This window comes from Geospiza fortis, unplaced genomic scaffold, assembly GCF_000277835.1.
Source record: "Geospiza fortis unplaced genomic scaffold, GeoFor_1.0 scaffold264, whole genome shotgun sequence".
NCBI classification, from domain to species: Eukaryota; Metazoa; Chordata; class Aves; order Passeriformes; family Thraupidae; genus Geospiza; species Geospiza fortis.
Window position 1 is genome coordinate 4,709,736 of NW_005054332.1, and position 24,293 is coordinate 4,734,028.

The 24,293-nt window shown below is 42.9% G+C and overlaps 1 protein-coding gene across 4 annotated transcripts in view; it reads right to left on the reverse strand.

Annotated features, from left to right (window-relative positions):
* The window catches only part of BACH2 (BTB domain and CNC homolog 2), a 140,426-nt gene that overhangs the window by 21,806 nt on the left and 94,327 nt on the right, over window positions 1–24,293 (reverse strand). For all 4 annotated transcript variants that reach the window (XM_031057616.1, XM_005421699.2, XM_031057615.1 and 1 more), the window contains one exon: window positions 23,885–24,139. In XM_031057616.1, coding sequence (XP_030913476.1) covers window positions 23,885–24,127 — 243 coding nt within the window. In that variant the 5' untranslated portion in view covers window positions 24,128–24,139. The remainder of the gene's footprint in view (window positions 1–23,884; window positions 24,140–24,293) is intronic.

Consider the following 24,293-nt stretch of genomic DNA (forward strand, 5'->3'; position numbering starts at 1 on the left):
CACCATCAAGAGATGTTAATCAGCATTAGCCATATTGAATTTACTGGCAAAACACAGACAGCAGCCCTGCAGAAAATAAGCACGCAAAGTCTATTTTAGTTCAGTTTGACATTGCTTTTCTCCTCACAGAGTCCTGGGGAGTGCGATGCTCTGGTTAGTCCTAATTGATTTAAGTGACCAGACTTCCACTACTTCCTTTGGGAGATCATTGCCAGACTCTACTTAAAACCTCCTCGTGAGGAAATATTTCCCTTATTTTCCTCCATCATCTCTCATTACATTTCCTTGATGCATTCCGGGTAATGCTTTTTCCTTTTGGAGAAATAGCTGTATTGTTGTTAGACTCTCTGCCTTCCTTCCCTTTTTCACTGGTCATTAACAAAAAACTGGCTAATTCACGGAAAAGAGTATTGATCACTGTTGGATGGGAGAATAAGAAGCTGAGAAGACAGTCAGCAATAAATGCTAGTAAAGGAGGCAGCATTACAGATGCAAATAGAGCACTTTTAGCAAAGCATTCTTCTAGTTCTGGGCCCGTACTATTCTAAAATTAGGAGGAGGGTTAGCTCACTTTCGCATTGGGAACACCATCTTTTTGTAAAGGACTTCTAGGTCAGAAATTCTATTTTAAACGCATCTGTACACACACAGGCACCGTGGGAGGCGCAGCACGGTGGGTGAACTGGCTCTGGCTCCCTGTTGTATCCGTGTCCTCCGTGAGGGCTGATCAGGCATGCCATGGAGGCCTCTGTGCTGTTCTGAACACACGGGACGTGGTCTGGGAGCACACATGGAGGGCTGACATTTCTGCCGATGGGCCGGGCTCGCTGTGCGCCGCAGAGTTCATCAGTGCACGCTCATTAGCGAGCTGCCCAGACTTCCAGATGTCTCAAAATCCCAGACAAATAGACAAAATCCTCCAATTCTGCACAGACAGTGTTTCTTATGGGGGGTGGGAAGGAAGGTTATTTCCAAAGGAAACATGGATGTCTGGTAACCCCGCTCGGAATGGCATCTGTATGAAAAGCTGCATCTGGAGCAGGGAAGGTCAACCCCTGCGAAATGCCAGCAAAGTCTGACTTCAATTTAAAGAGGGGAAAAGTGATTAAGGGCAAGAAAAGATCACTGTAAACATGTAGGAATGTAAAACTTGGCAAGGCAGTATCTAAAATGGAGCAAGGGAATGTTTACAGTAATCTGATGCAAACTAACATCAAGAACAGAGAAGAACTGTCTGGTTTGCTATGGGGCGCTATTGGCATTTGCAGCAAAAAGAAATTAAAATGTAGGGATTTTTTCCCCTGACTCTTAACCTAACAGTCAATTCAGAGCGGTCTTGGAAGGCTTTCCAGGGAAGATGATGGATACTTTATGTCTGGGTACTGCAAAGGAAAACTAACAAAGCACAACCTTGTTCTGGAGAGCTGGGCTTTAATTTAGTAGACTTTTCCAGGGCTAATTTCTGTGTCAATGAGGGCACAGTGCCAATGATCTGCTAGGAAAGAGCAATAAAGTTCAACAGCAAATGCACATGCAATTGTTCCTTTCCAAATAAAGCATACCTGGGGCACATGCAAAGAATAAGCTCATTGGTGGTGGCGTGAGAGGGCAGAGCCCTCTCCTCCCCTCCAGGGATACAATGAAATCTGCAGAACATTAGTTGCTAAATCCTACTGAACTGGGGGTAATTTGGGTGGTGAGACCTTCAGACCCACTGAGAAGGCACAAGTCCTGACAGAGCAGCGCAGGCGCATGTTATTATCTTTACACATTTGAGTAGACTTGTTAAAACTCAATAGGAGCACTCATAGATTTGCTGTGAAGCATGCAAGCTGCTTGTAGGTTAATGGTTTATATTTTTAGTATTTCGATTTTCAGGTTAAATTCATCAGCAGGCACTAAGAACATTTAGAAACCCCTCATCTCTAATTTCCAATCATCAATTCAATTAAGCCATTTTGTGGGGAAGGAAGAAAGGAAGATTGAATCAAACCTCACATGCTGAATATCAAATCTCAAACTAAGTATTAAAACAACTGGATAGAAAAATAGCAGAAATGTAACTGTTTCTTGCAGAACTGCAAATGAACCAGTTATTCACATATTGTTTCATATCAGGTCTACTGTGGTACCTGTTTTACTGGCCTTTCAGCATTGCTGCTGCAGTCCAAAAGGCACGTGTAGAGCTTTTTAATCCATCTCAGCCCTGACGTTGTCTAATATGTCCAAGCATGTGGCCAACAAACCACCAACTTCTCACTCAGCCAGCAGGTTCCCAGCACTACAAGTTATATAATCAAACACATGCTAGAAAAATAGGAGATAAGATTAGTGACAGTTAACTGCTGCTATTTTTTTCCACAGCCTGAAGAAGGTCTCTGGGATTAAATATTAACTCTAATCTTATTTGCTAAAATTAGCACACAGTGTATTCTTCTTGTTCTACAGTCAATTGCAAGTATAGCACAGAAGTTATTTTCAGGGGGTAATCTGATAACCAAAATCAGTCACCAAAGCTGTTATTCCATTAAGAATTAAGAGACTTCCTTGTTATTTACTTGGTTATTTTTACCTGGGATGTGAAGCCTGGATTTTTCCTAGCTTGAGCCTATTTGGTTTTGGAAAACTCTCTGAAAGATTTAAGTTTATTACTAGGCTCAAACTGGTCAGTCACATGTGCAAAACCAACAGTGTTAAGACATCATGGTTTGTTCCTATCTATGCACACAGGCAGGAATTGTTTTGAAACCATGATCCTTTTACATAAGGTGGGAACATGCAGGAGGCAGGAAAAAATCAGAAAGAGATGATAAACAGCAGAGTACTTTTGTAAGGCAATGCCACACCAGTATTTTATTGCATTTCCCATCTTTAATTTAACAGCATTTAAATGTTCTGTCACCAGCAGGTTGCAGATGTATTTCCCTTATTTATTTGCTCATATGGCTGTGGAGCTCCTAAAATGAGTGATTACTGTTTAAAAATTCGACTTGGGTGAGAAGCTGGTTTTTTGTCTTGTAAGCTTTTAAACAACAAAGGAATGTACAAGATGCTGATGGAGAAGATCAACAAAAAGAGGCCTTTGTTTTCACTCTAAAAACATTTTTTAAATTAAGTAAATACCCTGCCAGCCCCAGTTTAGCATTCTGCCTCTTCTGGTAGGGCATATGAATTTTGTGCAGAGGAGTGACAGTGACAGCATGGCCTCTCCCACACTACATTGCAGGGGTGGGAGGCCACCACACCATCACTTTGCATTCTCTGAGCATGAATGCACACCAGGGGAGCAGAGAAACTGGACACATAGCTCCTTTCTTTAGGAGGCCCATTACCCAATTATTAATTTCAAAAGTCCCCCTGGAAAAATTGCCATCTGCAAAGCCACACCCTGAGCGGTCTAAGGGGTATCCTGATGTCTTTCCAGTGCATCCTCCAAACAGCCTCTTGAGGTTGTCAGACTGAGAGCTTTAAGAAGATGCTTAACTGCCCTTAATGGTACTTTTACAGAAGATGCCACACTGGAAGTGCTTGTCCAACTTGCAATTTTGTGCTTTCCAAAGAAAAAACCCTACAAGTGCCACCCTCAGCCTACCCCCCTGAAATCCCAGCTGTTGGCCAGACAACAAATTTACACTAGAAGCCCTGACTGTCTGTGTGAGAGTAGAGGGAAACCAAGTGACTCTCTGGCACAATGAACGCATCCCGGGGCAGCACGAGCACGTCAAAGGGCCTCCTCCCTCGGCACCCGAAAGGGAAGGAGAGACCCACATCCCTCAGTGCCTGCAGAGCATTCCAGTGTGGCAGGTGTGACTGCAGGAGGGGAGATGGGGAGGAAGGAGCAGTCATTCACGCTAGGCTTGCCTGGAGGATGGGAAGCAATAATGGCAAACTGTGTCCAGTGCTCCGTGAGCAGTGCGTCAGTGCTGACGGCGGGGCCAGCGGCTCGGGATTGATTCCGGGCGCAAGGATGGCGTAAGCAGCCACTGGATCAATGATTACATCACTGGCTATGTCAGCACTCGGCCACACACGGCTCATGGGTGCAGTGTAAGAGCTGAGGCACCCATACTTAGGTTTATCTGAATCAAATTCACTGTGGCCATAGCCCCAGCTTTGAAGCACTCTCAAAAATCCCAGGCCTTAAGTCAGAGGCCAGTAATGTCAGAGGAACCAAAGGGGAAGAGAGAATCAGAAGATGTCTAGGAAATTAAAAAAGTAACCTAGAGTGTAGTAAAAGTAAAAATAATCTCTGATCCAACTGCAATGCTTATTTTAATCCACAACTTCTAGTTTTATTTTCTTGCAGAGTTACTGAAGCCAAATTCAAATTCCTTCAACCTTTCAAAAGCGAGACTGGTTTCAAACCAATGAAAAGAATTTACTTTTGGAAATTGTGAAAGTATCCCTGCACATTTTCTGCATCTCTGAAAATTCTGAGGAAAAGGCAATTTGTTGAATTTGACACACCTTTTGGAATATACACCGTTTATTGAGAAGGAAGGTAGAAATCATAGGCATAAGCTGCAGACACACCTCAGTGCAGGAAGCAGCAGGCAACTTACCAAAGATCAATAAATACACTTGGAAAACAGAAAGGCTATAGGATGGGAAGATGCAGTGCTCTTCCATAGCAGGGATGCACTGCCTGCATCACATCTACTCCAAACATCAGTCACTGCCAGATGTACCCACTGGGCAGCCCCAGGTTTTACTATTATTCACAGTAGTCTTCTGAGCAAAAGGGGACATTTGCCTGCATGGCTACTCCTCTGGGCCACAGAGAAACTCAGTCATGAGAAGTTGGGCAGCTCAGGAAGGCAGCTCTGTGCTGCACCTCTCTCTGCCACCTCGCAGCAGCACAACACCTTTGGCAAAACAGCTCTTGGACTGGAGGGGGAAACTTTTTAAGCCCCTGCAAGCAAACCTGCCACTTGACACTGCCAGAGCCCTCATTTTAAAATCTCACTCAGTAACCTGTTTTGAAGTCAAATACCATTTTATTATTTTTTCCTAACTAATTCTGGTGGCTTGGAGTATGTTGTTGATGTTGTCAACAACAGGTTGTCCACAGCATAACAAGAACACAGAAAACTCCAAGTTATGGCCAAGAGAGTGCCTGCTGGCAAGCCTAGGTGAAAAGGCTTTGGGAGGAGAGCTTTGGGGCTGCTAAGGTGAGACACCGAGTGAAAGTGTTACAAAGAAAATTAAGAGATTAAGATGTTTCAAAGAACAGTTTCTCTAAAGGCACAATGTGGCTGCAACGTTACTCAATAAACAAAGCACACATAAAAAACCAGCAGCACTGAGTAGCAGTTTAAACACCCAGGCATGGACTGGAAGAGAAAGCAAAGGGAAACATGGCTGTGACACCTGGTTGTTTCAAATACTTTCGTGTTTTCCAGTGCAAGGAGCATCTTAAGAAACCTGGAACACAGTAACGAAGGATGACACAAGAAGGAGGCTCAGCAGAAATGCTGCCTTCGCTCCCTGGGTGCCTGTGCAGGCCATACTGAAACCAGTGGGGAAGAAACAAGCAGAAATGAACAGATTTTAACTGAAAAGCATCATCAGAATTAAAGTGCAACTGTAATTTAAAATTAAAATTAGTCCCACATTTTTGCAAAAGGAAAATTAAACTGACCTTAAGATTAAAAAAGAAAGAAAAACAAGAGGAAGTGTTAGCAGTAAGGGGGGGTGAGGAAGGAGTGGGAAAGCTTTCGCAGAATATAAATTGTGAGAGAAGTCTGTGAAAGATCTGTTTAAGTGCATAACATGAGCCAAAGTGGGTAGAAAAAGGGAAAACAAAAGCAGTTTCAGAACTTTTAGAATAAAGAAAGAATCCTAGAAGCCTCCAAATTACATTAGAAAATATCAAAATAGGCAGAAAATAAAGATACGTGTAGAATTTTGCTAATTCAGAGGGGTGCTTAGAGGAGTGGTTCAGAGTTTCTGAAGCTGTAATTGATACACAAGCAAGCACAACAACACTGAAAAATTACCAAGACTTGTAAATTCACCAATGCTCCTCTTTCCCAGGCATGGCAGAATGTATTTATGCACACGAACTATGTAATAGCGTATTAAATACACAGTGCATTAAATACACTGTAATTACTTCATAAAAACAAGGAGTACTTCACAGCAAGCCACCTCGCTGCAAGCCCTACGATTACACTCCATGCAGTGTAGGAGAGGAGGAAGCAGGCTCTGTCAGACATGATTTAAAAACCGCAAGGTTGCACTCTGAGGAAGAGCACTAAGTGGGAAGACAAAGGAGCTGGAGGAGAAGCAGGCTCAGGAGAGAGGCTGGGCGACTCCCAGAGCAGCTCATGGATGCTCTGTCCTGGTTTCCACAGGGCTGACGACACCCGTGCTTCTGGCACTGCCTGTCACCCTGTGCTGGCACAGCACAGCAGATAAAATCACTGGCATCCTTACACTGGGGCAGCAGACACTGCTGCCCAGTAAACACTATCTCATTTTAAATCCAGAGATGCTCTTGCTGGGTTGTGGAGGGAAATTAATGTAAAAGGCTTTACTATTGCACTTCATGAGGCAACCAAGCAATTACAGCTATTAATTGGTAGGCTGAAACCCTGTAAAACTGACCCAGCTTCCTATTTTTAAAAGAAAACCTGCCAAATGCTGCATTTGTTCCAGTTTTCCTTCTCCTCCCCTGCCTTGCTGTTTCATTTCTGGTATTTGGATGTGCAATTCTTCTGCCATCACCTTGTTTTTGTTCTTGCATGGCTACAACAGATCTGAGGATTACGGTGGCTTTTGTTCCACTGCCTGGAACTTTTCATCAATGGCCTGCAATGCTGCTCAGCTCAGCAATGCAGATTTGCAAGGAGAACCAGCCACTGCTGAGCTGGCAAAGTTGGTTCCCTCCCATCCTCCACGAGGAGCAGTTAACTCTTCTCTCAGTGGCTCAAAAGGTTAACTAGGCTCTGTAAATCCCACCAGAAAAAATTGTAGGCATTTGCCTTCTTGCTGATACTTCATGTCTGCTATGAGTAAAAGGTAAATGGCTCTTTTAGTCCCTAAAGGAGTGCAGGCTTAGCAGGAGTGACCCATAGTAAAGAGGTCAAAGGCAGGGAAAGATGGGAAGGTTGGGCAACAGCATCCCAGCGCAACCACGACCTTGTGCCCAGCTCTGGGCTGTCCCTAAGGAAATGGCTTTCCCCTTTCTGCTTCATACATGATATTTTTAAGATCTACCCAGAAATTAAGGAGTAGAAAATGCCATGTACCCTAGAAGCCCCAGAAAGACTTCACACAGAAAAATGATGGCATTTCCAGCTTGACTTCCTCAGAGGGTAGAAGGTGGGACTTTACAGCTATTTGTGTGTGTGTGTGCATGTGACTGCATATGCTCACGTGCACCCACGCATGCTAGTGTGAGAAAGAAACTAGATAACGTGAATGTGTGTGAAAGGGATTGAATTAGCCCCATCTGCTCTGAAAAGATCGTTTTTCCCTTGGATTTCTATTACCATCGTATCATTGCCACACTGGAGTGATTCTAAAAGGCTACAGCTCTGGCAGCCAGCATCATTACAGCTGCTCAGATTATTAACAGCATAAATAAACTCTCAGAGACACTACTAAGAAAATATTAACTACAATTATCACTGTCTGGTAAAATAACGAACAGCTAAGCGCTACTCTGCTGCCTCAGTCACCAGCGAGTATTTATGTGCGCTGTGAGCAATGAAAACCAGTTTATGTGCACACTGAAGCACTCTGGAATTGGTTCTTGGTACTTTATTTTGTTTTACTTATATTTTTCTAAAGATCAAGCAGCACAGGCTGAAGCTCTGTATTCGCAGAATTCAGTGTACCCTGCCTCCTCTCCCGCTGTATATAATCCCATTAATTCCAAGTGAACACAAAGCCATGCCTGCAGCCATGCACATGTCTGTTGGAGGAGGGAGATGAGCAGTGTGCAGGCTACCAGCAGCAACTCTAAAACATCTTGATGGATTTTTACTCTTGGGCCTTGCTGGGTTTTTCCCTAGATGAGGAGCAAGGGCCCACATGACATCAATGCCGTGTTTGCTGCATGGATACTCCTTGCCTTCACCTTTTCCACTGGCCTGAACCACTTTGGCTTTGTGAGCTTGTTTTTCCTCCCATTTCTCAGTGACACTCTTGAGTCATGTTCTTTTTTGAGTGCACTGGGGAGATTTGGCTTGGTTACTAATTAATAGAAATTATTAATTCCCTGCAAGCACTGGGGAAAAAACTTCTTAATCGCATAGAGAGCAGGACATGGGAGCAGGAGACTCTCATGCCATGTCCCCAGGCTGGGCTCCAGCCCCAGTAACACCCTCCCTAGCAGCCATCTCATCTTCACTGTCTGCTGGAGTTCACCACAAAGAGGAGAAAGGAGCTGCCTGGTCCTGAAGCCACTCCCTGTGGGGCAGACACGGCGTTGAAGCTCCAGCCCGGGCAGATGGCTCTCACAGCCCCAGGCAGGAGAGGCTGCCCTCCCTCCCCTGAGGGTGACCTTGTGGGTCAGTGTCCACCCTGCCCTCCCACACCTTCCATGTGCTCCCAGGAAAGGAGGGTGATGGTGGCAGGGTGACACAGGCTTGTTACTGAGCTGAACACACACCCTGGGACCTTTCTGCTGGAGCAGGGGAGGCTGGTCCAGCGTGAGAGCATCTGTCAGACCCCTGGGGAAAGGGCCACATCCCTGCCAGGTATGAAGGAAACTTAGAAAGATGCTAGAGAGGGCACCTGCAACTAAATACAGGTAGAAAGGAAGGGAAAACCACAATGCTGAGTGAGAGAAAAGAGAAGGGGGCATTTTCTAAAACAGCATCCCTCAATCTAAGCCAAAAAAATCATGCACTGTACCTTTAGTTTTTTTATCCCACTGCCTTTTTTGAATGTTTCTGCAGCATGTCATGCTCCCTGCCTGGTCTCTTTTTTTCCTCTGCAAGCCTTTTGTTCCACCAACCCCCGCCCAGTGCTTACTGCCAGCTTCCAGCAGCCTTTCCATTTGTGCACCCCGGGGCTCTTGCCTGCACTGGTACAACAGTGACAGGTGAAGAAGAGTGGGGTGCAGAGGCAGAAGGAAACATCTTTGAGTGTCCCCCTCCGCCAGCTGTAAGGGGAGGAAGGACAGCAAGGAGGAGGTGACATTCTTCCTCCACAGAAACCACTGTGAGAATGAACCTCTGCTCCTGGGAGGGGAAGAGTGGAGCCACAACCCTCCTCACTATTTTCTCTCCAGCATCCTCCCTCTCTTCATTCTCAGCAATTGGCCTCTTCTGGCCACTGAAGCAGGTTAGCTGTGGCTTGGCCTGAATAAGTGACCCACATTAATTTTTCCTCTGTAATTAAAGTTGTCTTCTGTGAAACAATTTGCAAGAACTTTGGGAAAGAAAACAATTTATTGTTCCATATATGTTTTCAAATAATAAATTATTCTCTTCAAATGAACTTTGTCCCCCTAAAAGCTTTTTCCCCCTCTATGGAAGGTAAAACACAGAGAATGGTAAAGGGTTCGTTGAAGAAGAACTGAAGTTCATTTTAAATCAGTGTACCATGTACAAATGCTGTCTTACAAATAGGATTATTTAATTTAAACCTTAGATCTGTCAAGTTCCATTACTTCAAATGGAGCCTGTCATTTCTTGACTTCATTATAAATCAGGATTATATTACAATTTATGTTAGGTAAAGTCTCTGCTTCCACAGGAGATGGTGAAAAAAAAAATTACACAGCAGTCAGTAAATAGAGCAAAGTCACCGCGCTGCTCTTGAAAGGCAAAAAGTCATCTTGCTAAATGAGGGTCCAAGCTGTCCTGTACCAAGACTGTTCCTAATAAATAAAAGACCTCTGGGAAAAGTGCTGAGCATACGCTGGATCTATTTTCAGCTTGCATCAGCAGCTGCTGCCCCTGGGATCGCATCTTTGCTCATACCCTACACCATATGTAATCACTCCAGTGCTGCAACCAGTAAGATAATGAAAGAGCATGGCATAAATCTATACTTGAGTGGAATGCTAAATGAGAAAAATAATACAAAAAAGGGGGAAATAAACCACATTTTCAAGTCATTAGGAAGAAAGACTTTGACATATGAAGTGTTGCAACCATTAATAGCACTTATCATATAGAGTGGAGACAAAGAGACAAATTAATCAAACTGACAGAACTGGGACATTTTATGCTAATGCAGGCTCCTGGGTTTTCGTTTGTATTCCTCTGTGTCTGGAAAACTGATACCATTACAGGGCAGGAAATTGCATGAATAACATGCAACAGATCATAAAAATTCGCACACCAAGTGCAGAAACACTGCCAAAAGCACTGTAAAAACAAGGCTAGAGACCTCAACAGAGGAGCTCCCAACAGCTAATGAATGCAAATAAGTACAGGAATATTTCCCATCCATGCATAACAATGAGACATAGGCTGTGACTCCAGAGTCTCCAGTAGTGTAGGTAAAATAAAGCCTGGAGAGCAAACATGCAGAGAGCTGGGGGGAATTGCTGGCCAAGCCAGGGTCTGAATGTGTTTGCAGTATTGCAGCCAGCAGTTTAAAGCCACTGGGGAACTGGCACAGCCAAGTGTCGCCTCTGTCTGAAAACACTGCTATGTTAGATTTAATTTAATGTTTCAGGTACAAGAGACAGGGAAGGAGGATGTGAGAGGAAACAGAACAGTCACAAAACAGCACATAATCACACAAAGCAAAAATCCCCCTGCCCCTGTGCAAATGCACTGCACACTGCAAAACCCCCACAGATAAAGACATTTAAAACACAGAATGTGGTTGCTGTCCAAAGTCACAGCCATGTTGTAAGGGGCAGGAAATGGTAAGAACTACAGGAATGCTGGGCAGGGCATGGTGTAATGCAGGGTCTTGCCAAGGTTTGCTCATTTGCTGTAGAGGCTTCTCAAGGACCTTTAAAAGCCCCTGGCAAAACAGAGCACTGCTGAAGTGCAGAGAACTCATCAGTCATATAAACTCCAAAGAACAAATGCTTTCACTTGACAGGCAGCCATTTCTCATTGTTGCTTTCTAAAAAAGTGATGTTTCCCCCCAGTACGGTAGCTACTGCACAAACCTAAAGCAAGGAACAACTCTGGGGGAAAACAGCCGTAAAGCTGATACCTTTTGGAGCTGAGTCATTTCCAGCAGTGCTCTCACCTTCCCCAGAATAGAATGATATGCAGCTGATAGGATTGAGCAAGAGCATTTATGTGCCAATACTATGTGCATAAAGAGGGTGTGGAAATGCCAGCCTGCCCAGGGGCTGCTGCTTTCCCAAGTCCTTCCCACATTTGGTGCTGGAGAACCCCATATTCAGAGGCGGCAGGACATCAGCTGGCTCACCTCAGCAAGGATGGGCATGGGGAGCACACCAGACAGAGCCCAGCTCTCCATCACTCTCCAGCAGATCAATGTGGTGGTTTCACAGAGTTTTAGCCACAGGGTTTATCCCCAAAACTCCTTCTGTCCCTTTGGTCACTACTAGAGTCCTAACAGAGTACTTGGTATTGTACCAAAAAAAGGGCATGCACACACCAAAGCCAGCTAGTCCAAAAGCTTTCTGGGGACAATGACAGAGTAACCTTTGCTCTAATGGCAGAAATCAGAAGCAGGCATTCATCTTGCAAATACACACCCATCTGACAGACGGACGAGAGTTGCAATCTGTAAATGGAATTACTTTCTCCCTTTTATGTAAAAAAATTGATAGCACAGACAACTAATTACAGAAAGGCCTCATGAAACCCTTGGCTTTAAGAAAATAGTAGTATTGGAACAAATTGGTCAAATAGTTATAACCACTTTGATTTCTTCTGATTTTTACAATAGAAAAGACACCTTTGGAGTCCCTTGAGAACACGTATGACACCTGACCTTTTCTTTTCCTTTACCCAAATCAGAGCAGTTTGGAAAAAGAAAAGCCTAAATATGAGTTAAGTATCCATTCCTGAAAGAGAATACAGAGGTCTTTACTATCACCTCATCATTCAACCAAGAGGTTGAAAGCACAAATTACAAGAAAAGACCATAAATTCTCACAGCCTTTTAGCTAAGCAATTCCTCTGCAGAAAAGCAGTTATAAAACCAAAATGTAACTTGGACAAATAATTCAGATTAAAACCATATCTGATAACTAAAATGAGAGTGCAAGAGCAGATGATACAAACAGTCTGGTTCTCCAAGTCTGGGATTGACCTGAAACCCTCTGCAGAGCAGTTTACGTGTGCAGTGCCTGTCTGCCCTGCAGAGCTGCTTGCAGAGGTCCAGTGCAGCTCCTGCTAGGATCGCCATGGCTGGGTAGCACGAGTTGAAGACAAAGGCCAGAAATGTGATCAAATACTTGTCTTTAAAAATTTACTTATGCATGCCTCCTCAACTGATTTTTCCAATTGGAGAGCTCATGCATAATAGTGAAATAGAACCCGTAAGAGAAGGATTAGGCTCATCTTTAAAAAGGAAGCAAAACTAAACCAAGCCTGAGGTAGCCCTTACTGGGTGCTCTTCTCAGTCCTCCAACTGCAAGATGCACTGGAGACAGGGGGAAAAAAGTAAAGGAAGTTAGTGATTTGAAGGCTTCTGCCACTACTGAAAGCAATGCTTTCTGCTTTTTGAATGCAGTGATGACTTTGTACCTGTGAACAGGTTTCTCTGTAGAATGCCCCAGTGCTTCTGTATCTCAGGGACATCTCTTCATTCTTCACTTCTTTGGACAATGGTGCAGATATTATGTGACCTCAATGGCTACTGCTTATATAAACTGAGCAAAAATGACAAGGAGAGATGGCTCTTACAAAAGACAGGCAACTCTTCAGTTTTTGTGCCTTGCATTTGACAAATCAATTCCAACATTTAAAACATACCCATTAAAATGTAGTTTGATGTGCTCAGTCTCCTGAAAACTAGCAAATTCAAGGAATAGACAGAAACTTCTTGATTTGTTTTTATGTCTAAACAAAAGTGCCATATGCAGAAAGCCATCCATGGCACAACAAGAAAATCTGCAGTCAGACAAAAATAAGGCTAAAAAATAGTTGAATTCAACAGGCAGATTGGCTCAGACCTATCCACCTCAAGTCCAGCTTCCCCTTCCAGAAACAGAAATGAACACTAGTCCTCTGTGGAGATCAGAAGGGAAGTTGTCAGGTTTTGTCTCTCCACAGCTTTTTCCTGTCTTGGAAGTTTACTGGCTCCAACATTGTCCTTTGAAGGAAACAGGAAACAACTCAAACTTACTCTGTTTTTACTTGACCAGGAATCCTCTGACAGGCAAATTTTCTCTGAAGGCTGCCTGTGTATCTGAGGAAAGAGGTGGCTAGGCATGCTCTACTACTGCTCTGTGGTCAGAGATGGAAAGATATTTTGCTTTCAGAGTTGTTTAAGACTTGTTTCTTATTAGCTGCAGGCCCTTGAAACAGAGAACCACAGGACTGAATTTCAAAGGTAAGTGAAAACCCAAGACATTTCTCAGAAGCAAAAGTTTGCTTTACACAGTCAGAAATGTAGTCTCAGCCTCCTAGACGACAGTCTCAAAAATCCAGCACCACTTGATCAAAAGTATTTTTTCCAGAAACTAAGAACTGTACTGGTAAAGTCTGAATAGACAATTCTTTTGATCTACTTTCTAAACCTTGAAACATTAACACAGACTGCACTCCCATCCATTCTGGGAACCTAAAGTAAGAGGTATACGAAGAGATGTGGGAATTTGGTCCTATCACAACTCAAAGCAAGCAAATTTCAAGCAGAGCATTACCATGCATTTCAAGTACAATACACTGGATGCCCACATGTCTTTGAACTGTTCAGGTCCCTTTCTGGGCCAATTAATTTATTTAGATGGCCTCCTTTCCCTTTTACTACCCCCATAAACTCACCTCATCCCTGTCTTTGGGAAGTACATCTGACACTGCAGGAACAGAAGGAAGCCCTGAGAACACAACAGCAGCCATGAATCCATCCTGGCTCACACTTGCCAAATCTCTCTGCTATCCTTACAGTAAGTCTGTACACTTCCATTTTTCTGAAGTGCTGCTCTGAAGTGATGAGCAGCTGATGCAGGGAATGATGTGGACCAGGTGCAATATATACTCAACTAAATATGGTTCCTTCAACACTAAAAGAAAGATGGCCTGTTTCTGATGTCCTGAAAACCTACAGCTCCCATTTGCCAAGAATGATCAGCTCTCTTTGGAAGAGATTAAGTCTTGCTAGGAACTGCTTGCCTGTTGTTTGGGATATATAGGATGGTATGCAACTGCTGTCACTTAAGCAAAATTTCCTAATCAAGCATCCTCAAAGTGCTCCTGGTCCCCTGGTGAGGGACAGGAAGCCTGTAGCAATTCACAGGCTCATCCTGATCTGCCCCATGCCTCCAACCCTACTTTCCTCTTGGATGTGTAGTTTCAGCAGCTGTTGTCAATGGCAGTGCACAGGAGCTCAGGAGTGATGCAGGAAGAACAGGCAGAGGACACAGAGCAGACCCCATCCATCACTCAGGACCAGTCACCCAGGAAAGGTGAGCACCTCCATCCTGCCCTGATCAGCCTGAGAAATGCTGCAGCTAGTCCAACAAGCTCCAGTGCCTTATACAGAGGGAAGAAAATGAGACTGAAACTGGCTGAGGACTGATAAGCTGGAAGCTCTGGGTCAGGTGTGTGGGCTGCTCTGGGATCAGCAGCTGTGCCAGCTGTGGGTTGCTTTGTTCACCTCCATGTGAGGTAATGTGAACCAGAGCATTTAGAGAGAGGTAAACATTGCTGAGTGGTTCACACAAGGTGATTTAATCATCACTGACCCGATGCACAGACCTGTGCTGTAATTCCCATCTGATGCATCAACTTCCACTCCAGCATGTGCAGGGAGGTGATGACAGTATTTTATCTGGTCACAAGAGACCTCAGAAATCTACTGCTGAAGGTTTTATATTGCCATTATTTAACTTCAGAGCTGATACCTCTCAATTCCAGCTGTTTGGTGACACCTTGTTTATATCTTGGTGTTACTGAAAGTTTTAGTATTGCAGTTTTCTGCCATTCTCAGTTCACCTATGGTTATTTTGACTGTGGACCCCCAGAAAGGAGCAGGGTACCATTATAATTCCAAGTCAACTTTCTCCACAATGTCTTTTAAAGGATTCTAAATTAAAAAAAAAAATTAAAAAAATTCAACTACTCTTGTGTGCAGGGAAACAGACACAGTTAAATGCACACTTTGATGTCATCAACTCTTAGAAGGTCAGATTAAGCAAAAAGAGAGACAGAAAGGTTGATTAGCAAACTTGATTTATCTTCTTTTAGGATGTTGAAGTGCACTGAACTACACCAGTACTGAGCATCAAATTTCTTAAAGGGGTGTCTAAATTTTGTTGCTTCCAAAGGCCATTTGCCTTAGAGTTATGAAACAATGTGCAGTCATACACATATTATTGAAAAGTTTGTTGCTAAAAACCCATGCCAAATTTTTCAGTTTATTTTAATCTGACTTCAAAACAATTGCCAGTGGCTTCTCTTGATATCTTTCCCCAGTAATTTACAACATGCTTCCTAGAGAGATGCCCGATACTTTCTTTTCATTTAAGTCTTTAAACAGCCACACAAGTCTCCTCTCAAGCGCTTTCAGAGAAACTAAAACTCACTTTTTTAAACAAACCAAGCCTGGGCTAGATCTGTAGTTCGACCAGCTACAGCTGCTCCTATTTATTTATTTTATTAAAGTAAATAAAGTACCCAAGTACAAAGCTTTTAGTAGTGTTAGACAGCACTGGGACTCAGAGGTGTTTGCTGGCTGTCCCTTGTCAAAATGTCAAAATTCATTACAGCACAAAAATCCTGGAATAAACCAGCCATTTTGCTCTTCAGAGCTTACATCAAATTTACAGAATGTTTGTGTCTACTTCTTCCTCTAAGAAAATCCAACCCTGCAAAACTCACAAAAAACATCTCATTCCCAAATCCTAGTACGATTCAATTGCCTTCTGCTCACCTAAAATCCATACTTCACTTCCAAATTGAACCATACTTCCTAGGTTTAATGTTTGTTGACTGCTGCAATGCATAATTTGAATACATAGCATATTCCACCCCATAACATGCTCAATCTCATTAGTAGCTGAGAAAAACAGTCAGTCTGACAACATTCACCAGGGAATCCTTGTCAGAAAGTGCAGTATGAAGATGAAAATCTTATTTTTGGGGGTCTTGGGAACAAAACTTGGTACTGTAATCAGAAAGTACCTTACAGGTTGTGATGTCTGATGTTGTGAAGCTGACAGGTGTCTTCACTGGACCTTACCTATCAGTTTAGTCAAATGCCCAGCCTGTATTTTGGGACTCTACAAGAGCAGATACCTGGTTTGAAGTCTTTAATGAAATTGAAAGGGGTTTTTAGATAAGAGAGAAAGCAAAGGTAAGAGAAATGTAAGTGGAGGGGGAGGAGAGGGAGAAATCTTTCAGTCTGCAGGGCCAGAGTGCTCAGAACTGAGGCACGGTCATGGCTCAGCCATCTCATTTTCATTCATATATATTTGAACACAGCAAGCAAAAACAAAAAACCCAAACAAACAAACAAAACCAATCCACCTCCTGTTATGCATTCTTATTGCTTCTTCTCGCGCCCTTAACACAGGACTTACTATTCAAGCTATTTTTTACATTTTAGACCATGTTTGTTAAATTTGATCAAGAAAGTTTCCACACTGCAAAGTGCCTTTTCACTAGCAAGTGCAATCACAGTCAATCAGCCCAACTGATAGTACAGGGATAAAATGTTTCTAAAATCATGGAACATTCAGGGGAGTTAGAAAGGAAGGATAGGCCTGGTAAGTCCTGGGAAAATGTTAAGGTAGGCCCTGGGAAAAGGTTAGGTTGCACTTGTATAATCATTTAATGACTATGATAAATGATATGATTGTTAGATGTGATGATTGTTTGGTAACTGGATATAATTACTGTTTAATCGTAACAAGAATCATGAGAAACAATGTTGGGGGGTTTGATGGAAATTACAAAAATCCATGCTTGGATGAAATCAATGTATAAAATAGAACAATATAAGTTTAATAGTTAATATGTAGCTATATGATGGTAAGAGTATAAAAACGTATTCATTCCAAACCCATGCTGGAGTCAGATTTGGCAGCCAGAGCTTTTCAATAAAAGCACCTGCTTATAATTATTCCATGATTATGTTTTCCTGAACACTAACACAACTGAACAGTAATGGCCGGCAGTAGTCTAACAGGGGCAAAAAAATTGGTTGCAGTTATTGCAATGGTGAATTTTGTTCTGTATTTTAATCTCCCGATCCCCTTCTACAGTACACTTTCATATGCCTGCTGGAATACATAAATAAATTGTACAGTTACTGCCAAAGGGAGGGAAAGAAGCTATTGCAAGATTTTCTCTACTTAACATGCATGTATACATGACTTCTGTTTTGCTTTTTGAAGCCTAAGCTCTCACCACAACATAGATGTATTTTGCTTTCCTCCACCTCAAAAGATCAGAGAATGTTATGAATAGCAAGACAGCCCTCATCAGAAAATAATGGAAGTTACACTATGCAGAATGAAAAGTATGTGGCTAGCTTCTTCATCACATTTGAGGCATGAAAACTCAAGCAGTGTTGGCAACTTTTGCAGTGATACATGTATGGAATTTCGTATCACATCTTGAGGATCTCATTTCTGTTTTATTGCTCACCTGGTAGAAACAAAGTACATCATTTGCACCTTGCACTATGCTACATAAGCAACACACATAAAACATCAGCCAGTTCTGTCTCATAGTTTCTCCTGAGTTAGAGTCCTGTCATGTCAGACTTCAAAGAGTACCCAAATACTCAGTTTTACTCTCAGTACAGAGCTGCATCCTCCAGCCATCCCTCTGTGTTGGCACTGTGAGGCAGCATGAAAAATAACATTTTCCTCATAAATAAATTCCTCCCTGGGAGGAATTTAACAAACCAAAGACCCAACCTTCTATCCATATGAACTGATTAAAGTGGCATTGCTGAGGTAAGGTTGAAGCATAAGTGAGTTTGAAGCCTGATGGAGATATCCCTTTTCCACCACAAAAAGCTCTGCAGATGAAGGGAATAATGGCTTTCAGGTTCTTGCCACCTCCTGAGACAAAGCAGGAATAATTTTGGCCAGTGCTGCAGTCTGTGAGGAACATCAATGGCCAATACAGTCATGTAAAGAGAAAGCCACATTACTGCTTTCCATTCTCTAAGAGCTAACCTTAGCTACTCCTGATATATCTCCAGGGTGCCAACGAAAAAGGGTCTTTTGTTGTTCCCTACTGTGTTAAACATTCCTCCAGCTGGGAAATAAACTTCTTGCCCTCTTGCTCCTCTCTTCCACATTTATCACCTCTTTCACTTTGTGCTCCAGTGCAGAGAACTCTCAGCTCAGTCTCTACACTCTTCAAAGATATTATATTTATACATACAAAGAATACAAAGAAAGGAAAAAGACAAACTAAGAAAACACTGTTTATTTCTAGAGAGATAAAAAGGAATAGTAAGTGCCTTTAGCCAGCAGGGTATATAATAGTTGACGTCCTGCATCCTGCCTTTGATTTTCTCCTCATCACAATCATCTCTCGTTGGCTAATTCCCAGCATTTTTCCCTCAGGCTGGCAGGTTGGCATGGATGGTTAGCAGCTGCCAGTATTTCTCCTCCCTGTCAGCTACGAGCCATGCTAATGTTAGATGCCTGGCTCAGTCCCACCCAGAGTGCTGCTGCATGCCTTTGCCTTCCAACACACTCAGCTTTTGCCAGCCTTGAATCCCAAATCCGAGGTCCTGTCCTGCCTTTCTCCCTGCAAAGGAGGACCGTGTGAGGGAGTTAACGAAGAAGCAGATGACAAATTTCACAGGACTAGACCCTGTGGGGAAAAGGCAGGCTTTGCAGCAGTGAAGGAGAGAGAATGTGGAGGAATTCAGACTCTACATCTACTTTGAACATCATTCTCTTAACAGCAAAGAGTTGTGTGGATAAATCCCACAACCTCATCCTAAAAGAGATGCTGCTTTCTTTTGCACCTTGGAAGACTTGGACACCACAGATAGCTCAGTTTAATCCTTTTGGAAAAAAATATTCCCAGCAGACAGCTCATTGCACTATAAAAGGTCACCACTCTGAAACAAATTCAAGAAATTTGAGGGCTACAGGTAAAACTAACCAACCTACTGGGGAAGCAAGTTTCTAAAAGAACACAAAGGCTGTTATCAGACCAGTGCTAAAGAAAGCTTGGTCTGCTGCTTCAGAAAACCTTTGTTTAGCTTCATCTGAGAGGAAGGTATTTGGTGCTTTCATGGATGGTGAAAATTTCTTTCAAGTGTAATTTCCCAAAAAAAAAAAAAAAATGCAAGCAATGTTGAGAATCTCTATTTCTAACCTGTAGGAATCGAATCCTATTGGGAAGTTTTACTTGTTGCTATTTCCATTTCTGTCTTTTGACCATTTAACTGCACCCGCAGCTTTCAAAAGTGAATAAGGTGTTTGCACAGAAGATGCTCCCTTATCCAGTGCCCAGCTTTCACCTTGCCCATGCAGACTTGCTGTGCACGTCCATTAGCAGAGTTAGGCAGGTAATAATAGCAAATAAAAAGCCCATTTGATGAAGCACTGGCTCCTTCTCAAGAAAAGTTGAGTACCACTACAGCATGAATGACTCAATCATCTACTCGAGAGCTATTACTTGCAGTGATGAAGCAATGTTAATTGGATAAAGGCCTGCTGCCAGCTAATATTGGCATGACCTACAATACCCCTGGCTGACAGCCGTGTCTCTCTCCATCACACCTTTTTTTGTAATCTGGATGGGAAGTGGAAACCATTAAAAAAACCTCATAAGTGCCATTTAACTTCTTATCATAAATTAAAAACTTAATTAAGTGCCTTGTTAGAGGAAGGAAGACCAGTTTTTGTGATTAAATAAAACAAAACAACAGTTAGGGGTATGGAGTGAATAACCAACTTTACAGTTTCAAACTCAGTTCTTTGAAAGGACTAATTCTGGGTTGCATTTAACAGCACCTACTCGAGGAAAACTGCATTAATTGCTGAAAAGCACCCCGGGTAAAAGCAGGCAAGGTTCCAGTTGTTTGGCAAAACTGAAAACGAAGAAAAAAGCATAGAAGTTGAGAGCTAAAGGGTCCTCTTTTATTAGCTGTAGGCAGCTGAAACAGTCCATTTCTCTAACTTGCTCTGAGGGCTGATAGTTCACACACCATGGCCACATCTGAGCTCTTGCTATTATGCAGCTGTTCTGGGCAGCTTGTCTACACACTGAAATATGTTGCCTTAACAAAAGGTGTGGTACAAAATCAAATTACCAAGGCCAGCACAAACGGGTTTATGGAAACTCTTCAATCAGTGCAGAATTAGCTCCATATTGACTTTATTTAGGTTGATTAAGGAAAGGTTTGAACTGAAGCCTGTTAAGACATGCTTGAGTTAACCTGAAATGTCTAACACAAGGTTTTGCAGTGGTTTAAAACCCTCTAAATCCAACTAGTCCCAATTCTGTGTGTGCACAATGTCTCCCTACTGAAATGACTGGTGTATTGTAAAGACTGCTCTTGCTTGTAACTGGATATAAACAAGAAATAATGTGAAAAACATCTGTTCCCTGTTTAGCTAGACAACAGTTAACAATGTCTGGATGCCAGATTAACAAAATGACCCCAACATGCTATGAAGTAAAAAAAAGCCTGGAGTTTAGACTTCAGAGGCAGATTTACTGCTTTGAATAATCAGAAGTAAGTTATTTTCTTTGATATTAAGCTTCCTCACACCAACATAACATGAATGTAAAAGCTTTATATATAAAACTTTATCCAGCTTCAACATCAAACCTTTGACAAATAATAGTAACAACAATGCCCTTTCTCCACAACATACTTCAGCAGTTTTCAAACTATGCTCAGATCTAAAATACAGTGTTTGTGTGGCTGACTTAAAAATAGCTCTGTAAATTTATGAACAATTGTTAACTTTGGAGAAGTTTTGAACAGTGAAGACTACATTTAAAAATTCTTTTCAGTATCTGTTTTTCTATATTATACATCAACATAAATTGTCTCTAAGCATAAAAAAAGTAGTTGTTCAGTATATTCACATTCAGCTTTTGTTTGAAATCTTTCCACTGGAGGAATAGCTCCCTACATGACAGAGTAAGCCAGTTTTCACAGATACCTTAAGAAATAACTCACTGCTGCTGGAGTTCTGCAGACCACGGACTGAAAGCAGTAGCCTTGGGAAGCGTCCTTAGCTTGTGAACCAAAGATGACCCTGCTAACTTCTTTAAATGCCATATAACTAAGATGGTGTTTCCTCTGCCTTATCAGCTTTTACAAACCAGGAGTGTTTCAGTTCCTCTTGCAGGGAGCTCCAATGCTGTTGCAGGCACCTCCCGTACCTCTGCACAGGCACCTACCAAAGTGCCCAGCGCTGTGAAGCTGAGCAGCACCAGAAGCAGGGATGTGCATCTTAACCAAGGAGTAACTGAGAAATAGTGAAGTGCATCAGGCTGCTCTCCTTGTGAGTGACTAGCTTTTGTGAGGAAATTATTTAGCTGACCACCTCACACACAGCTATTTCAGAAAAGTAGCCATAAGAAAACTAAGATTCAATGCGTTTAGCAGCAATTAATTTGCAGGTGGAAAATAAAATATCTGTACAAGTAAACATTGGTAACTGTCATTATCTCTTTTAATAGCTCAAGAGAGTTCCAAGATGAGGAAGTCAAAGCCCTCGTGCTCTAGTAGCTCTTTTAGTAGCTCTTCTTCTACTAATAGAAGCATGTAGCAAAGTAGCAGTGTTGGTCTTGGGTAAGGCATGACAATTTCAAAGTTCTTGGAAAAACCTTAAGAACTAGGTTCACTACTTCTGCAACTCCACGAGCTTCACTGGAGCCGTAAGAGCAGCCACTGTAAATCTAAAATTTTTTGATCTTTCATTGAGATACATTCTAAAATGTAAAGCTCTAATACTTCATTTATTTGAAGAGGATTCACTTAAATAGAAATGATTTATGGTTGAACTGGAGGATTTTTTTCTTAGACAGCATCTCATATAAAACACATAGAAAGACAAACTTTTGTATTTTAAATCTTTCGTGTCATATTAACATAGGACTGAGTGAACAAGTGCAAGCACATCATGAGCCCTCCACTGGCCTGCAGCTCAGCACCTCACTGCTGCTGGCATTAGAAATCTTCTAATTTCCAATCTACTTTTACTGAAAGTCGGTTGAAACCAATTAATGCTTGAGCCAACAGTGTCTTTCGGCATTAAAGAGAAATTTCTCCTCTCGGCTGTTTCAGCTCCTCTGCCTACCTAGAGCTGCAGCACATCTCAGTTGTCAAACCAGCAGTATGAGCCTGCCATGGTCCTTTCTTCTCCTCCTTTAGGCCAGGCTCATACTTCTGAAGATCTCAGTCACTCTTCTATGTGCTTATTTGAATGTCAATTACTTTTCTTTATGTAACAGGATCTGAATTATACACAAAGGTTTCACTAAGACTTCATGGAATAGCACTGCAATTTCACACTTCTGCACCCTTGGGCATGTTTTGTCACTTCTCTGCTCCTACCCTTGCTTGTGGCAAGAAAGCCATGCAACTGAGACTTGATTCTTCCACTGGAAATTATTAGTGGACACTGCAGAATCAAAGTGTGCATCCTAGTGGTTCTCTAAATTTCCATGCAAAATGTCTGGGTTGAATGTCTTCACGAGTAATATTCAGTGTCAGGACTCATGAAGTCACAGTCAGTGACCTACTTCTAATGCTCTCCAACTTGTGCTGTGACAACATTACAACGCTGCTGAAGTCTCTGGAGAACTAAACCAGAGGGGGAAAAATGATGTGTGACATTTTGTGACCTGTCATCATTTAAAAACACACCATGCCTCCTCAAGGGCATTAAGCAAATGATGGTGAAAAACCTTCTGTGTGCCAGAGCACCTTCCCACTGAGTGACTGCTGTGCTGTGCCCTGGGTACATTGTCACCCTCCTCGTGCCACCCTTCCCAGCCGGAGACACTGGGCAGGCAGTGCCAAGGCAGCAGAGATGCACCTCCCCTCTGTGGGCAGCAAAGCCACCAGCGTGCTCTACGGTAGCTGTGCCGTCACAGCTTTACGGCTGTGAGGAAATTACAGTGGGGGTGGAAGCCAGCCAGTGAGATTCTGTGATAAAATAAAGTAAACTTTCCAGTGAGGTATGTGTTTTCTACGTCCCTGGGTTTCCTGCTGTGGGAGCTACGCTGCATGACAAAACCTCTGCTTTCTGACAGACTGAGTTCATGGTTTCTTGGGGGAAAACACAGTTAAATCCCAAACTCTTTATGAGGGGAGCTCTGAGGAAGCCAGACTGAATGAGGAGCAGGAAAGGAGAAAGAAGTGGAATAAAGATATGAGCTGTCAGACAGGGGTGGACAGCAATGAAACTCCGAACAACACGACAGCTCAAATGATTTTTCAACAATAACCTGCCATGTAGCTGTCACATCACTCCTTTCAAATTTCCTGTCTAGAAGAGCAGAGGAATATAAGGGTCCTAATACTGCCCTGAACAAGGCTACGTAATGAAATGTTTGGGTACAATTCCTTCAGCAGCAGTGACAAAGGCGAGCTGAAGCATCCTAAAGCTTCGCCTCCATCATAAGGCTGGCATGGTGTGAACATGTCCATCCTTCAGTGATTTGTAACCCAACCAAACACAAAAAGCACATCCTGAGCTGTGCTGGGGCAGCCACTGACACCTGTGCCCCCCTCCCTTTGCCACCCCAGCAGACCACAGAGGTTTTCCTCCTCAGGAGGGAGGAAGGGGCGCGCTGGGGGCACGGTGACAATACTGTACCTCTTCCGGCAGGCTGACCACCAGGTCATTTTCCGTCTGCCCAACCAAGGCCTGCAAGAAGTACTCGCTGCAGGCAGCCAGCACAGCCCGGTGGGCGCGGAACTCCTTCCCCTCCACAATCAGCGTCACGTCACAGAGAATGTCCTGCTTCCGCTGGTCATTTAAGCAGAGGAGAATATTGGTACAGTGCACCGTTGACTCATACACATACATGGGGGAGTCAGTCTTCTCATCCACAGACATGCCGTTCACACCCTGCAGGGCACAAGGGAGAAGAAAGCACAAACAAGGTGGTGAGGAGCAGCACGGTCCCTGGGTGAATATGCTATGGGGAGATTCAGCTCAATATCTGGAAACCTCAAGACCCCAGCCAAGCAGCTCATTAATGCTTAAATACAGAAATGTTCCT